We start from the raw sequence: 18,005 nt of genomic DNA on the forward strand, positions 1-18,005 counted from the left end.
TTAAACATTACTGAGATGAAATTTCTTGATAAAAGTATGCAAGACATGTACATACTCGTGCCCTTCCTATTACCCCCTACCATGCAACTGCTGGGGAATCTCCATGTATTATCTGGGAAGGTGTGCACTGCACCTATTTATGACGCCTTTAAGTGTTATTTTACGACACCAAACTCAGAGTTTTGACGCACGTTTTACTGCTACGACCCTCAAGATAATAGGTAAGATCCATCAATAAACAGGGATGTCATACTATGGATTGGATGGACGTGGAAGATACACGAGAGAACTACCCTTAGTGCTTCCACGCACAGGGTAGAGGAAGAAATTGACATGTAACAAGAATAGGCCTACCTTTCTACTATGACATACCTGCACATATATGTACCAGCCCTATAAAACCAAATTCTGATTAATTATATTCGAATCACATTTAAAACTTAATTGTGCGGATTAATGACGTGTTTTCATTTATTTAATCATTTATTTATTCTATTTTTTTTTTTCATTTTTCGTCTAATATTAATCATTTTAAGAGAGCAAGATGGAGAGAGAGAGAGAGAGAGAGAGAGAGAAAGAGGCTGATATTAATCATATAAATCAAAATTGTAATAGAACATATTTTAATCAATATGTCTCGATGACGTCATATACATAAAAGGTTCATGGAATGTTACGCTATATTGACGCGCGGATTCAGCCATATTTATCACAGTATCATATATATAAGACATGTTACACCACATTTCAGTTTATCACAGTTAAAAATCGCCAGTTGCTGCCACACAGACATTACTGAATTCAACGCCAAATACACATATAAAAGTTCTGCCGAGACATCGGCTGTAGTTATAAAACTAGACCTAACTGCACGCATTTCTCAACACACACCTCATTCCGGTGCATAGTCAAATTGCGATAGGTGAGACCTGATTGTGCTTTATTCGTAACGTCGTCGATTTGTTCGTCGTCTCTAACACATTTGCATACAACCATCCCTTTGGTTAGCTAATGGCACTTCAAGATAATGTGGTGTCTCTTTTACAACACTGAAGTTTTTCTACTCAGCATTCCTTCTCCACAATTTGTTGATGACAAAGGACAGTTTCCGCTTGGGGCGCATCTCCTACTGTAAATGCATGGCGTAAATTGTTTGAACGAATTATGCCCTTGAGTTGGTTTCTTTGCAGCTTGGTTGCAACCATTCACTGCATAAGACCGTGTTTTTCACAAGTAGACCATTGGATATCACTAATTTCCCAGTTCACCGTCACTGTCTGCCCTCTCCGCGACGAGAACAGCCGTGTCACAGAGGCTCTCTGCCAGAGCGGCCCTCCGCAGTTCCTCCTCTCGCTCTCGCTGTTTATCCTCGAATTCTTTACTGCCAAACATTAGTTCTCTGAAAGAAAAACATGAGAGGGGCTTTAGATTAATCTTGATTTATCATTTGTACAAGAGGATTCAGAATGTTGGGGTGTGACTTTTCTTAGGCACGTGCATCATGAAGAGCAGATGAAATGCAGTAGAGAGTAACGTAGGCCTATTGGATAGTGATAAACAGGAATGTTTGCATACAATCATAGCTTAGTGATATAATATGTTTTAGTCTGCGTCCCATAATTATTTTGCTTGACCGAAGAGAAAAGTTTCATGCCAAAATGGTAACTTTTACGATAGAAAATGCTGTGCAAGAGACCTCCGCGTACTCATTAACAATTATTTTAAAAAAATGAAACATGCATTAACCCCATAAGGTCTGAAATATTTTTAAAAATATTTCAGACATTATGGGGTTAATGCATGTTTCATTTTTATCTATTAACATTTCTGGCACGTTTTCTACAAATAAGAATTAAGATCTCACCCAAAATCAACTTCCCCGTCGCCATCTTTGTCGAGAGAATCCAGCAGTTCTTCCATTTGGGCGTTTGTAAGCGGAATCTTGGCGTTCTGGAATCGCAACAAATTCTCCGTATTAATGACATATGTAATATTGGGTAAAGATAATGTGCAGCTTTCCATCCAGCATATATATATGTATTTCTACACCTTACAATATAATATTATATAAAGCTATTAAACACTGTGTAATTGCCTTTTCTGCTCTCCCTCTCTCTCTCTCTCTCTCTCTCTCTCTCTTTCCTAGAGATTTTAATCTATGGAATAATATTTTAATACATTAATCTATTTATTAATCTATACCTTATTTTAATCTATTATTATCATTATTTATTTAGTTATTCATTTATTGCTGTTATTTACCTTCATTCCTTGTTTAAACTCATCCCTACTGACACTCCAGCTATTATCCTCGTCAAACTGGGAGAACAGCTCCATCAGATTAATACCCTTCTCTTGTACAAAATCCAGCAATATCTGCAGGGGCTCTTTAGGGCGTTCCACCTCTTTCTCCTTCACCGTCCTCCTCTTAAAGCCTCCGTACATGTTGGGTTTACTCCCCAGCGAGACGCCGTAGACCAGGTCAAACTCTGGTCTTAGTTCACAGACCTCGTGACCTAATTCTATGGCATCTTTCTCAAGATGAATGTCCTAAAATTTAGTGAAATGTCAAAATAGTTATTATTCCTAATGATTATCCCGCAGAATTTTCACAGCGATAAAGTGCCAAATAGCGTCTTAAATAATTTTCAAAATCATATCTTTTTTCAAAGGTGTTATTTTGCCAACATATTTTTCAAACCGGTACATTTGTCGGTGAATTAACCTTGACATTCTGCTAAAAAAGGCGTGGACCAAATGACCCTTTTTCTATAACTCGGTTTTAAGGACACACATTTTGTGTTACCCTGGTTCTTCCTATAATACATTTCCATTTTACTTCATTTTGTTTCATTTCTATTCATTCCATTGTTCTTCATTTATATCGCTTCCCTTCGCTTGGAGAAAACACTGCCTTGTATGATGAAAAGGAATTAACAAAAAACGCAGGATATCTTTCCTGACAGTGGCAGGTAGCCTGTTTATAATTGTAACGTGTCTGCATTTCACAGCATTTCTATTAATCATGAAAGGCTATATTGAGGAAATCTGGATATGCTCATTTTCCTGAAACTGTACGGATAATTTCTCGATTTTTCATGTGAGAGGATATTAACGACGCAAATGACAAATTCTGGGATTATTCCGGAAACACCTGGAACGCTGGCGTCAGGGAGAATACAGGATGAAATCGCGCCACAATAGCGCGGTGATGTATGTCGTTTAAAGACGGTAGAACAGATCTGAACAGAAAACGTCATGCAGAATCTAATGGCTCTTTCCCAGTGAACATAATCAAGGCAGATTTAACAACATTGCAGAGGACTTAATGTATAATTTATCGGGATGTAAGAATACTTGAAGTTTATGTCCGATGGCAACTGAATACTTTTTCATCATTACACAATTTCTCCTTCGCGTAAATATCGTCAAGCCTACTTTGCTGCGATTAAATACCCAGTTTTTGAACAGATGATATACAAAGGATTTCGCGTAAATGGAAGGATTTCTTGGAAATATCCCCAGCTTAAATGACATTTCAAGGAAAAAGAATCAGAGCATAAAACACAATATACTATTACTGCTTTAGCAGAACAAACGTGAAAGAAACCTAAAAAACTCCACTCGCGCCAGGCAGCCACGCACCTGCGATATAAACAGATACCTTTTAAGTGGATTTGACAGATCGGATTAAAACAGAATGGAAATCTTATTTCTTAATTTTCAAACGATTTATCCCATTATTTTATTAGTAATTCCCTTAAGCATATTATTTTTAGATTTAAAATGGCCTGTATGGCCAGGGACATATCACACTTACAAACAATTCCAGTGTCTTCAACTGGCATGTTTCTGACTTCTTCAGAGTCTGCAGAATGAGTTGTGCACCAAATGATGTGAGAGGGTTCTTACTCAGCTAAAGGAAAAAAGATATTTTTAAACAAAAGTAGTACGACATGAAATTTTTATGTGCAAACAATAAACCAACATATATTCTTAAAAGGTAGTTTAAGGTAATATAATTCATCATTCGGTCGTCGCTGAGAATCCTTTCAGTATTTATTTCTGTACGGCTATAAACATGGCACATTATTTTAAAATAACCCGGTCAGACTGAACTGTAAAACATAAAGCCCTGAAAATAACACAACTTAATGAAAATTTAACGAAAAATATACTACTAGTAAACGTAAATGACATTCATAGTTTAAAATTCAGGACCCATATATTCAACATTGGTGACGTACACTGTACAAGTATGTTCAACATTCTTTGCTCACCTTAAGTATATCTAAGGTATAGTTGGCCTGTAACCCCTTTGCCAAGTATGCAGCCCCTTCCGCGTCTATTCTGTTACTCGACAGGTCCAGATCGACTAATGTGGAATTTTTCTGGAGCGCCTCCGCTATTTCTTTAGCACCTTCGGTGGCAAAGCCATTCCAAGAGAGATCGAGTTGTTTAACACCTAAATTGGACTGCAAAGAAAACGAGACGATGTGTGGGAATTTTTGGAAAATATAGCCATTCAAATATTCGGTTAATGTATTCTAAGACCAAACGTAAGAAAAAATTCTAAGTTGCATCGTGTTTTTCTTCATAAAGTACAATGTACATACACAGAGTATTACATTCATTTCATTGCATTGTTGATAAAGCCTTTATATTTTTGATAAATATTTTAATCTCAATACTTTGAAAGCTTGTCCAGTTAGGTTAAATGGATGCTAGCTTGGTCAGGAATGCAACAATTAAATTCATGAAGCGAGTGTTGTGTGCTACATGTATTAAAAAAAACACATTCGCTCCCTGCGTGACATAATCGAACCATGACCAGGGGAAACTATGAAAAGGGGTGTCCACATGTGCTTGCAAAATCATGTCCTGTAAATCTACCTCTATAGTCACTTGTAGACCAGAAATCATGAAATATGTGCTATATTAACACATGACATGATATCTAAAGCCGTCTGTCCAAACCAAGCTGTTACTTACACGCAGTCCTTTGCCTATTGCGATCGCACCTTTCCTTCGAAGACTGTTCCAACTGAGGTTGAGCTTTTCTATCGTATCATTGGTTTCTGTGGGAGAAGAAGCAGAAAACAATACTGTCAGAAGTTGTGATCGTGTATTCTTACTTGAACGAGGGATTCTTTTTATAGGATGGGGGGTAAATAAAGGATACAAGGCAATGTGTCTGGAAGCAGAAGCCCCAAATATCCACGTATTCACATAACACCAGTACTTCGATTTCAACACAAGGCACGATATCAGATTTAGATACAGAAGTGAGATAGATGTACATGTTAATCTGTGATCATATTGCAGAAATATTAGAGCATTTTTTAATTAACTGGCCTGTCCCAACTCGTGTGCGTGTCGATGATGCCAATGCATGATAAACTGAATATTGTGTATCGAAGCTGAGACAGATATGCTGATAGTGGTGCCCACACTCACCTAGAGCAGCTCCCAACAAGACCCCACCTTCTTCTGAGAAATTGTTGTGACTTAGATCCAGTTCCTTCAGTCGAAATGTCACCTGTTGCAATAACAAAACTTAAAATGCTTAAAAACAATTATACATGTATCTAACAGCGTATACCCCCATCGTTAATTATTAAACGTCGTTAAGTATTAAATGATAAGCTTCACAAACTAAAAAAACCCAAGATCACAAAATTAGTGCCTGAATTTAAGAAATGTAAAAAATGGAGAACGTAGTTATTGGTATTTGAATGAGATATAGCAATACAATTTGACCATATGATTTACGATAACTACTGTAGAATCTGTATGAAAGAAAAAGACTATCCCAGGCAATAGTCAATGCAGGTTTTTAAAAAAACAATTAAATGTTTGTTTTTTTTTTGTTTTGTTTTGAAACTTAAAAGGAAGGAATATCCTATATTAAAAAAGTAATTGATTAAAAATCGCTAATGAATAATATGATTCATTAGAAAGCTACTACTTGCAAAATATGTTCTTTTTTATTTGCTCTAAGTAAAATGTAGTGAAGGAAGCTATGTTTGTGTGTGAGCTGAAGTCAAAATGATTCGTCTAAAATAGTTATAATTTATTATAAACTTAAATGATTATGAAACCATAAAATATTTGTAACATAATATATAATGCAAACCTAAAAACTATACCACTCTTTTGAATTTTAATACTTACGTCCTGTTGAAGCAAAAAGAAAACAATGTATTAATGTCATTATTCAAACGATGATATAGTTCTTTTCTGTAAATAACATATTCCTTTATCTAACTGATGTGGTTTATAATGAGCTTACCTGCATTATCCTAATACGAACAAATCAGATAATTTTTTCATTGGATTTCACTCTGACATTCACACATTTTCTCCCGATTATTTGCCTTTAATCTGTACCCACTTCTGAACCAATGTTTAACCACCGTGACAAAGGTACGTCTGATACCTATCACATACACACGGTGCTAATCCAACTACTCAAAAACCGATGTCTGTAATGTCAGCATACTCATGTACATAAACCCTTTCTTCCCATATGCGCCCAATGCAATAAAGCAACTACATGTGCACTTGCTACGTGTACGTATATACATTGAATAAACGAATGCACAGCCATAGCCGTACACTAGAAATGCGTAAAAGCACATTAGTCCGTTCACTTTGGTAACGAGAATGATGACAAGACGATAAGCATGGGTACACTGTAAAGATGGCTAACTATAAAGGTACATAGTAGGCGAAAGACTAATTATCTTACCTGCAGAGCACTTGCGAAGTATTTGGCATCGTGTTCAATGAAGCCATTGCCTGTTAAGAGACAAAAAAGTTACTTTATTTGCCTAATTCTTGCTTTATGTGAGCACGCAACTTTGCAGGAAGCAAAGCAGTTGCTGTATTGACATTTATACCCTAGACTTCACAAAAAATTGCACAAAATGATTTTTTTACTTTGTACCAGTTTCTACCAAGAAGAAACATCTTCTCAAGAAGTTATAAAGTTATAACTTCTTGATCTTATTAATCATCTTCGTGTATATCTTTAGCGCCTTTCTTCCCTTACGTTACCCGCTATACGCGACGCCTTTAGAAAAATAACACCATACAACCACTTAAAGTTTAGATAATCAACCATTTCAAACATTTCGTGTAACATTGAGGCTCTCTTTCATCTAGGATAGAAGATTTGGGTCCTTAAATGTAAGCTTGGACAAAAATGGAAGTGAGACCAAACTATCGAACATTGTCTCCCGATGTGCGAATCCACCACTTAGTCTATTTTTTGTACAAAATGGCGTACGAACCTTTGCCGTAGAGTTACAGTATCAACACGGAAGGGCGAGAAGCAATAGTCTGAGACCAACAACGCCGTTTTCTTACTTAACCTAAATTGTCTCGTTCCTCACATTGCATCATTCATAAAAAAAAGATTAGACGAATTTGTTTTTTGACTTTTAAAAGATGCTAATTAGTTTTTTCTTCATCGTTTTTGAGGCTCTAGGGGTATCTACGCACAGTGTTACTTCTATATCCTATATCATCAGGCCTAAATTTAACTAGTTTACATCAGCTAGAAGATTTGTGATAAATTCTAAAAGTAAAGCAATTTAAAAAAAAAATAAAAGAAAAAAAAAGCGGGCGAATATTTCATTGAATTAATAGGAGATTTTCAAATTATTTTCCAAAAGAACGAACTGTAAGATCCAAACTCAATTGATCACATTTTGTAAACCGACTCTGGTTAATTTGGTTTAAAACATTTCTCCTTCATAAGTGATTTTTGTTGACAGATAACGTGTACCATTGACTGCCGAGTAAACACTCGCCGTGTGGGTAAATATAGCGTCGATTTACCGATACTTTGAGTATATATACGTCCTCCCCCCGGGCAAACTCCTGACACCATATTTGATCGAATTTCCCATTAGTAAAATTCTTAGCGGACTTTTCTTCCCCTGTGTTGCGCCTTAAGGCGGTGAGTTCAGGGACACTATGGCCTGCTCAATAACCAACGCGGCGTCCTGAGACAGTGTCCGGCTAGACCCCCAAAAATCGATCCCGGCCATATGCAAATATACAGCGGGCTAAGGACCGCTTAGAAAATGAATTTTGGCCCACTCTCACAAATAAGTAACATGGGAAAACGCTTCAATATTTAAAGTTCATTGACATTGATGTTTGAATTTGACTATCAAATATTGTCAAAGCCCGATTTTGAATAAGGTAGTTATGGGAAAAAATTTGTTCTCCCAGCTATGACAAGTCCGGTGTAACAGGGGCTTTAGATGCAAGAAATTGGTTTTTGGGTTAGATAATGCGAAAAAATATCAACCACCCCAGAGTGTCAACATTGGGCTACGTTTGAAGATCTTGAGAAGACGGAGCTGATGGCAGTCATAAAGCTACACTAACAGTGAAATTACAGGGTTACCACTTAATTTGGAATATTTTTTATCATTGTTATTTTTGAGGGCTGATTTAAAAAAAAATTGGCTTGATTCATCAAAAAAGTATGCCATTGAGTGGTAAAAATATCCAGTCTTCTATTGTTAGATATTTTGGTCAATAATATCAAATCTGACATAAGATGTCATTCAAAAGAAAAGAACACCCCCAGAAAACCATATCAACAGTTTGATGTCAGTATTAATTTTAAGCTAAGATATTAAAGAAAATGATAGCCTCCGGACAGTGATATGTTACACAGTCAAAGAACTCATTACAGTAAATCATGAAAAGTCATCAATAGCAGGTATGAGCTCCAGCAGCCGCTTGCAGCGCCCTCATCCTACATGGTATACCCTGTGAAAAGTTTTTTAGAGTTTGGATGAAGATATCATTCCACGCAGTGATATTTGCCTGTCGCAGTTCATCACTACTTACCGGCCGATAACCATAGCTATTAATTCTGTGAGTTACTTTCGCACACAGACTTTCAATTGGGTTCATATCTGAGGAGTTTGCAGGCCAGGGCAGTTGCTGAACCCATTGGTTTCGAAGAAAATCAGTGATTCTGCGAGCTCGATGTGGGGTTGCGCAGTCGTCTTGGTACACAAAGTTGTTCCTGAAGATGACTCTTACAAATCAAAGCATTGTTTGCTGTAGAATGTCTCTGTAGGAACCCTGGTTGAGGTTGCCTCCTAGAAAAACCAACTGGTTCTGGGCACCGGCATAAAATGCTCCCCAAACAGAGACGTTAACACCCCCTGCTTGCACCCTAGCCAGTAAAAAATCATCGTTTTATGCCTCTCGTACACGTTGGTGGAAACGGATTCGACCACCAACCCTAAAAACTCCATATCTGGCCTCATCACTGAAAACGACGTGATTCCAGTGTTTTGGCTGCAAAGGCACGTGGTCTCCAGCCTATTGCAGACGTCGCTGTATATGACCTGCTGTTAACAGTGGTTTCCCTACTGGCCTTCGTGCAAAATAACCGGCTTGCAGTGATCTCTTGTTCACGAGGGATCTTGAAATGGGCGTTTGAATGACATTCTGCCACTCTTTTCTGAAGACACTGGTTGTCTTTGTACGACAAGCACGGAGCACTCTAAGGAGAAGGCGATCCTGTCTTCTTGTTGTGATACGCGGACACCCTGGTCAAGGTATTGGAGTAGGTGCCCCTGTTTTAGCATTTCTTTGGAGGACTTTGCTAACGGTTCCTGATAAATGTTGCATTGCCTGGCAATGGCTGTCCGTTTCTGGACATTTTCTCTGAGAGCAAGAATCCCATAGTAAGCTGCGTTGCTTAGCTGTCGAACCATATCTTCTTCAAGGTACCTGTCAAGTTTCAGAGCGATATCTTTGTTGCTTCTCCTAACACACTCCAAAGATTGGCCAAACCCATGCGTTTTTATACAAGGGCAGAAATTGCCGAAAAGACCACCCCTCACATTTCTGACCACAGAACATGCAACTGCATGCATCAACTGTTTCGACAGTTGTATGGCAATTAGGTAACACACCTGGCTACACGTGGAGTGACACCTCAGTTTTGGATTTAAAGTACTTAGAGAGAAAATAAATATTTTGTAGAAAATTTACTCGCCAAAAAATAATATTCCATATTTAGTAGTAACCCTGTAAATAAATGTCGTCATGGCCCTCAGCGACACTTACCGGAGGCGTCCAGAGCTTGCAATCCGGCGTTCATTTTTAACATATAAGACAGAAGTTTGGCACCCGCTGTTTTCAAGTTGTTATCCGCTACATTCTGTAAAAAGAAGAGAGTCCATAGAATCGGCAGTAATTTATACAGTTTTTGAACACGTGATGGAGCCCAGGAAATGATTCTCATTACTTTTATTGTTTTTAGTCAAAATTTGAAAAAAAAAAGAAGTTGTCTAAATGTGTGAATTTATTCAGCCACCAAAATGCATACAGGTATATATATTTTTGTGATAATTTTCACAATAGCATTATCCTATTATTTGCATCAATAATTATGCAAATCAAATACTACCACTGCCACTACTGCTACTACTACATGTGCTACTACTACTTCTACATGTACTACTACTACTAATATTTTACTGAGTAAAAAAAACTTACTAATCGGACTATGCTGACGTTATCCTGCAGCATTTCACATATATAGCGGCACCCGTCTTCCCCTATGTCGTTACCAGCCAAGGAGAGCGTCGTACACAGGGTATTCCGCTGATATAAAGCATTTTATAATTATATCAACAATATGTGCCTCATCATACCTTTAGTTTATATGATACTCAAAATGGAAAAGAATTGTCAAGGCATATATTCGTGAGATGTGCTATGTCTTGTTACGGTGGAATAGATATTGAAAAATCAAATCATCCCTAAACCGTTGAGAAGAATGTGTGTGTGTGTGTGTGTGAGAGAGAGAGAGAGAGAGAGAGACAGATAGAGAGAGAACTTTTCTTTACATGACGACTGATGGTTACTTTGGTAAATTGGCCCTCACCAGTAAAGCTATAGATATGGCCATCATGTCTTTAGAACTAAGCCCTTGGTTATTAAGCTGAATATCGGCGTCTTCTAGCTGCCGTGTGAACGCCGACAGGGGGATTAAGGCGAACCTTTGGCAAGCAGCATCGTACAAATACTCGACGCTGTTATCTGCTTTGGAAATTTGAGATTTGGCAACTGCAAAATATTAATAAAGGACTTACCATTTATCAAAGTTGTAAATATAATGGCGAACTGATTTTAATTGAATTTCACACTATCAATATTTACTAGACAGCCTTTTATGAGTAAGATTTTCTTCTGTTGTCGAAATTGTATCTTTACGAGCGGGACTGGACGTTAAATCAACAAAACACGCACAACGCGTCCTTGAAACTCAATAGCAAGAAAAAAATAAATGTTCCATCATGTTTAACATATCCAAAAAGTAGTGTACATTATTCGCGACCAATACAATTGCTTGCATGACTATTTCATGGGGTGTTTACCCGTCCCTGTAAGTGCCATTAAACGAGACAATCACACTGACGTTTATTGATTTACCCTCAGTTTGCGGCCACGCACAGAGAGCAACGAAGACTTGGTGTCTACGACACACCAATACTAAATAAATAAATAACATTCTGAAACTCTCAATTTGTACTCGAATTAATTTAAACTCCTATAACGGTTGTACACGAAAATGCTGTGATTATTTAATGAGCGTAGTATATAGAATACAGGATAGTTGTAATTACCATGTAAAAATCGATAAAAAGTAATTTGACTGGACCCAAACAAGTGCAGTCAAGAACTGAAGTTTAAACTAAGACAGCTGCTCTGTATAAACAAGACAAAGCGTGACATAATCATGTTAAGATGGACATATACCTTCATTCTCCAAATCAGTATCACAATCCTCCTCGCCTCCCTCATCGTCTTCGTCCTCAATATCCTCCACGTGAATACAGTTACTTTTCTCTTTCCCAGCACTGTTTTCTTTACCAGTCTCGGCAGATGTGCTTTGTGACCGGGTCACCACAGTTCCCCCCGTGGATGTCTTAGATTTCAGAATCGACTTCGGGGGTTGTTTCACGGAGTCCGGCCGGTGACGACACGTGACGGCGGACCCGTGTCTGCTGCAGATGGAGCCCCGGGACGCCGACTCTACCCTTGCCCGGCGTTTCTTATACTCGGCGCTGGCTCTGTGCCCCTTGTCCATGGCCGACCGGTTCTCTACACGCATCTCCTTGGCCAGGCGCACCAATCTGTTCTTGTCCTCTGGAACACTGGCCCTGGAAGACGATATTAAACATAAGCATATATTATTTTTTCTGAAAATGCATTAGAGTGTAAAATTTGACAAGATTTAAGAGGACAGAGTCACTCAAGCAGAGAAGGATGCTAGCAAGCAACATTTTCTGTGAGAATAAACGTTCAAGCCTCTGTTACACCAACCATTCCACCGTTTCGAACGATTTTCCCCACTGTCACCTTCTTCAATGTTAGGGCTTTAAAAATAATTGATAACTAAAATCAGATTCATACTAGTAAATCAGTGTGAATGAACTTTAATATTGCAATCTTTTCTTTTATAACATATCAGTGAGAGTGGTCCAAAGTTCTCTGTGCGAGTTGTGTTTGTGTTCTCTACTAATTGCGCCCTTTTTCAACACCCCTCTTCCGACAACTACCAAAACTAGTCCATTTTCGAATCATTCACCCTTCTGTAAAATTTGAATAAATCTATCTATCCCCCTCTTACACACACACTCGCGCGCGCACAACCCTTCGCACGCGCAAACAAGCTACTACATCAATGTTGTTCATCTCAGCTTAAAAACCGTCATAATAAAGAATGATACGGCGTCCTAACTCTCTCGTGGACAATGACAGTCCTTTATATGAGTCATTTTATAAAGACAGGACATCAAAATGGACGATATGCTCTTCCGGCATTAGGAGAAATCTCTTGGGCATCAATTTGTCTGATGGATAAGATGGTTGATTATCCTTCAAAGATAAATTGACATTTCCGCACTTTGGAGTTACTTGGAACTTACGGCGACCTTGACATGATTATCGCGGCACAGTAGTCATTCTTCGTTCATGCCTGTCAAGAGTGGAACATGTACCAATTGTACCCTCTACCAGGGTGACAGGTTGATTTTTCACAAGATGTCCACAGATATGTCTATAGATAAATAGACGGTCATTTGGTTCTCTGGCTTTTGGAAATTGTGCCTATAATATCTGCCACATTGGTAGAAGGTATATCAATGGCACTAGAAGAGTGGCATTGGAAGTATCAAGAAAGCCTCAAGAATGGTAACACATTCTTGGTGGTTATACATACATGGAGATTTCGTCTCAGCGGCTGTCCATTGTTTCCCTGGGTCTGCTTCACAAAACGACTTGTCTTAAAAAGCTGTTTAGCGTACTACATAGCACTTTACCAAGAAGTAGTCTAAAATATGTTTGCTTTGGTCTTTGCTAGTCTTGTCATTGGTCTTTACACTCACTTATGACAAAAGCCCTTTTAGTGATGATAACGAATATAAAACTATTTTAGATTGAACGTAGTCGACTATCCGAATTTAAAGTAAGCTAAGTCCAAACACTTTTATCGTTCTGTATCACAGGGCCTGATTTCACTCTCCTGATAGACCCACTTTCTCCCTGTCTTTCTTGGACTGTGACTGTGACAACTGATCCCTTTGGATGACAGCATAATGTGGATTTATCGCAATGAACACCTCATATTTGAACACTCGTTTTTGTTATATGTCACCGCCAAACATTTTAATCGTGCGTTGAGTGGACAAATAACCTTTAATGTGTCGCATTGCTGCAATATCGAACGTGTCTATTAGAGAATGTTAAAATATTTACACAACTAAACGCTCTTTCGTGTTCATCTGAAGAAAAGTCACCTTTCACATTTAATGTCAGTAATAGAGCTCAGAGATGCTATGTTAATAGCCCTCAATAGTTTGTCTAGAGGCCCATTTGTTCTCACATTGAAACGCACAATTTACCTTTCCACGAGCAGTTATGAAATTTCAGTGCTTCACTCCAAACTGAAGTACTTTCAAATATCACACTCGATGCCTTCAATCAATAAAGGTCTGCGAGATTTAAGATTACGAGTATTTTTATGATTTTTTAATATGGAAAATTCACGGCTGTGTTAGAAGACACAGTTGTGCAGACTTTTGGTGACATATGCTGTAAAAAAAGAAAATCAGATGATTCCACCATTTTTTATGTTGTTTGCCCTCAGATAACATTGGAAAGCTGCGTCTGTCTTGAACGCGATCGAATGCCCAACCTTAGGAGTTGTGATACATGAGAGATAATGGCCCCCACAGACGTCTAGTCAATGTCCGATACGATAACCTTTTCCTTCAGATAAGATTCTATCTAGAAGTTAAAAGGATATACACTCTTATCCCTTGTGGTTTGTCCGTCGTGATCATCACCATATAATATACTTGTGGTCAAACGATTTATCAAGCCACACTGGTAGAAATAATACATAAGGGAGGATAATGGCTACGATACTGTGATCTGCAAGTATTGCTTTTGTAAGCGTTTTGCACTTATGAATAACAGTGCTGTTCAATATAACAAAACCCTGTCAGTTCTCTCTCATGTCACCTGTATAGAGGTACACCATCACTTACACCCACCTTAGGGAGACAGGGGGGATAGCTTCATCATTTTTTTTTTCTTCTGAGACTTTTGTTAGTTCTACGTCGCATGGTTTTTGGGCTGAATTTGTACTTTAGTGTCACATTTGATGAAATTATAGAGGATAGAGTCACTCACGCAGAGAAGGATACGAGCAAGCAACGTTTTCTGTAAAAATAAACGTTCAGTTCATAATAGGTTTTATTTTTTAACCGTAATTTTAAAAGTTGATATGATATCCAAAGACCAATAAAACACTTGCCTGCACCCCATCCTTAAATTTAATTAATATTACAATTGAACTGAAATAACTAAATCAAGTAACCTGCACAATAGTCCCCACGGCCAAAAAGTTGCTTATTTATTGTATCTATGGCGTTGAAATAGACTAAGAACTCAAAAATCACACACTTACGTCGTCTCTGATCTTGTCAGTTGAAATATTTTCTGATTTGATGGCGGTTCCTCCATGACTATCGCTTAAATACCGAACATCCAACGATCAAAATATCTATCTGTCTAAAAGTCCAAGTTGAAATTACAAAGATGTCCATTCCATGCCATTCAGAACTATCTGATCTCGTCTCTACGGGGAGATATGGAGGTGAAGGTGGCTCGGGTTACGGGCCCCCCTCTCCATGATGGAGTGTTGGAGGTGTATGGCAACATGAGAAAGACGCAACACACCGCTGCTAAGTGCTGTGTAACTTCTGGGCCATAGAGTTTGATGAAACGAGTCGAGCAAATGAACACATATTATGTCAACAGTGGAGAGAAAACATAGCCTTCTGTTCCACACAATGGACGGAGAGTATTTAGCGTCTAACAGGGCTTTTTGTTGGTAAACGCGAGGCCATGTTTGTTGTTTTAGTAATTTCTAAATATCTCAGAGGAAGGTCAAGGAATTTTTCATCCTGTAGATAAATACTCACGGGCCGTGACTTTTGTCTGGCTTCTTTAGATATTGACTGGCATTCGATCTAACCTTCTTCGGCAGTTTATTGATTGTATAACCGTTTACGCCGCGGCAATTGACTTTCTCCCCTAACGTGGCACGGGTAAGAGGGCGATGAGGTGACCAGGCTGACTTTTCTGTACGGAATAAAATTTTGTCTGGAGAGAAAAATGATACTTAGCAAAAAAAAATTAGCGTCAAGCGCACCGATTAGGCTACGTAACGTCTGCTAAATGTCGCTGGCAACCTGTCGGCTTTAACCTAATAGGTTCGTAATCGTTAAATTGATTTGTCATCAGCGCAAATATTTAGATAATTGGGAATATGCCATAACGTTAGGTTCTCCAATAGTGAAGAAGATGTATGATGCAAAAATAACCTTATTTTCGTTAATAGACAAATGTAGGAGACTTACTTTGACACTAGCCAGGTTGTGATATTGTATTAAAAGGTGGATGTCTGGTTTGGAATGGATGGCATTTTGTAGTCATTAAGATTCTAAATGTCGCAGTTCGGCTGTCTTAATCGAACTCACTAGAATATACCGCTTGGAGGGAAATCTAATTTAACATATCACTGCCTATTTCAGTATATTGCTAAAACGTAGTGGATGGAATTACGTTTTGAAAATTGGTTATATTTTTTTTTTCTTCCTTTGTGCATGTACATTATAGCTAAACATAGGCAACAAATGAAGTCAATTTAAACGGTATCTTACCCTGGATTTTACCGCCAAGTCGAGTTTTTCTAGAAAAAATGTTCCATACTTCCAAATGATTGTCTTGCCCGTTCCTGCGCTTAGGTCAAAGTTTTATACCATTTCAAAATATATGATTTACTCCTAAATAACTGGCCAGTCACTTAGACCGCCGTATCCATCTGTAAAAAAATTAAAATAAAAAAAAAACTTTTGACACCAGGGCCTTTAATTTGAGGAGTTTTATAATTTTAATGGTCTGAACTAGGAAAGATAAGCTCTACAGGATATAAGATGCATAGAAAATATGACTTTGGGGCATTTTCTAGCACGAAAATCATTCCTTTAAATATATGTCTTCCTTAAATCCATAAAATATAGAGAAGATCCCATACAGAGTCCCTAAAACTTCAAGGCACTAATTGTAACTCGGACTTTGAAAGTTTATAAATATACATGTAGAAAATAATACCATGAATATAACGGGTGTCGGAGATTGAATGATTTGGCGTTTATAATGAACTGTAGTAATATTACAAGTAACTGGGATCTTAAAAAATTTGACGAGATGTTACTTTTAATCTTCTATCCGTGTGATACTGTACATATACATGAAATACTAGTGTGAATGTTTATTTCTATAATTCCATCTTAACTTGCTAATATTGCTATTCAGAAAAATACTGTTTTTTTCTTTAAAACTTGCATTTCTTGTTACAATTCAGAATAACTGAAATATCTATCTATATCTGTAAAACCCTGTTAAAAAATAAACTCTTACTAGCCTATTGTTTGAGAAGTTGAAAACTAGAAGTGAATGACTCTCATGATTGTAACTAAGTGGTTAATTCTTATTTGTTTTGACAAGAATGCCTCCGCTTACCTCCCATGTGTTATTAATACGAGGCTGCTTCATATCTCACCTACCTTCAGGAATTATGATCCAATAAAATAATCAGGATGAAATATATTGTTGACGAGGTATCAAGATGTCTGCCTCCGTCCAAATTATGAGGCCCCTTTTTGTCACCTGTTCCTAGTCCAGTTACTTCTATATCTGTCAACAAGAACTTAGAATCTGGCCCGCATTTCGTCACGGATCGAAGCGGTGTTACACATTAGAATCAACGAAGCGATTAGCCATTGTCCTACCCGACTTAATCGATGCAACTCCTTTTTAAACGTTAATGGACACTTTATAAATTATGCAGAGAATATGGCGTCTTGAATGGAGAAATGGAAGCGTGAATCATTTAATACGTGATTAATACCACTTGAAATGGTTGCGCAGACTTATAATGCGTTAGGTTTTCTTTTATAGATTTTCGGTGTGTCTGTTGGGTCGTTTGACCCTTAACTATATAAAATGTTAATTAAAAAGCGATCATGTGCATTGTTGCATGGTGGAAAGGTTCTGTAACTTTTGTCATTTGCTTAGTTAACCAGAAGCACTGTTCACAAGGGGCAGATTTCAGCGGTAGTCGTTTAGGAACATCAATATATTTAATGTGGATCACATTTCGGATTCTGTGACTGGCCGTTCACCAAAATTTAATTATCTGAAACCTACCTATTTCTATCAACACAGTCAGTATTTGAGCTTATGTTCTAATTGCTAGTTAAATTTTTTAAAGAGAATCTGAAATAGAAGTCAGGTATGAAAATGACATAATTCGGTTTAACATCGAGAAGAGATTGAAATAACGTTCTCACATATATTGAACTAAAAGAAGTTTGGTTGTT

The 18,005-nt window shown here is 37.7% G+C and overlaps 1 protein-coding gene across 5 annotated transcripts; it reads right to left on the bottom strand.

Moving 5' to 3' along the window:
- Positions 1 to 604: 604 nt before the first annotated feature.
- Positions 605 to 17,368, bottom strand: LOC106157602 (uncharacterized). Of its 5 annotated transcripts, none has more exons than XM_087004860.1 (13): positions 17,190 to 17,368; positions 11,809 to 12,212; positions 10,934 to 11,115; positions 10,543 to 10,650; positions 10,111 to 10,204; positions 6,752 to 6,801; positions 5,458 to 5,539; positions 4,993 to 5,078; positions 4,281 to 4,475; positions 3,821 to 3,916; positions 2,263 to 2,550; positions 1,865 to 1,950; positions 605 to 1,399 (listed from the first exon to the last, which is right to left on the bottom strand). In XM_087004860.1, the coding sequence occupies exons 2-13, from the start codon at positions 12,161 to 12,163 to the stop codon at positions 1,252 to 1,254; spliced, it is 1,770 nt and encodes a 589-aa protein (XP_086860986.1). In that variant the 5' UTR covers positions 12,164 to 12,212; positions 17,190 to 17,368; the 3' UTR covers positions 605 to 1,251. The 5 variants fall into 5 exon arrangements, with proteins under 5 accessions (XP_086860986.1, XP_013388763.2, XP_086860985.1 ...); XM_013533309.2 differs by lacking the exon at positions 17,190 to 17,368 and adding an exon at positions 15,026 to 15,351; XM_087004859.1 differs by lacking the exon at positions 17,190 to 17,368 and adding an exon at positions 13,274 to 13,645.
- Positions 17,369 to 18,005: the final 637 nt, after the last annotated feature.

The sequence above is a fragment of the Lingula anatina genome, chromosome 2 (genome assembly GCF_051362555.1).
Source record: "Lingula anatina isolate TDL-2025a chromosome 2, LinAna3.0, whole genome shotgun sequence".
Taxonomy (NCBI): domain Eukaryota; kingdom Metazoa; phylum Brachiopoda; class Lingulata; order Lingulida; family Lingulidae; genus Lingula; species Lingula anatina.

Coding starts and splice junctions, on each gene's coding strand:
- LOC106157602 (XM_087004856.1), bottom strand. CDS start 12,747: ATGAACAACATTGATGTAGTAGCTTGTTTGCGCGTGCGAAGGGTTGTG. Junction 10,651..10,933: donor CCATATCTATAGCTTTACTG/GTGAGGGCCAAT, acceptor GCTTTATATCAG/CGGAATACCCTGTGTACGAC. Junction 6,802..10,110: donor GCAAGCTCTGGACGCCTCCG/GTAAGTGTCGCT, acceptor GTCTCTTAACAG/GCAATGGCTTCATTGAACAC.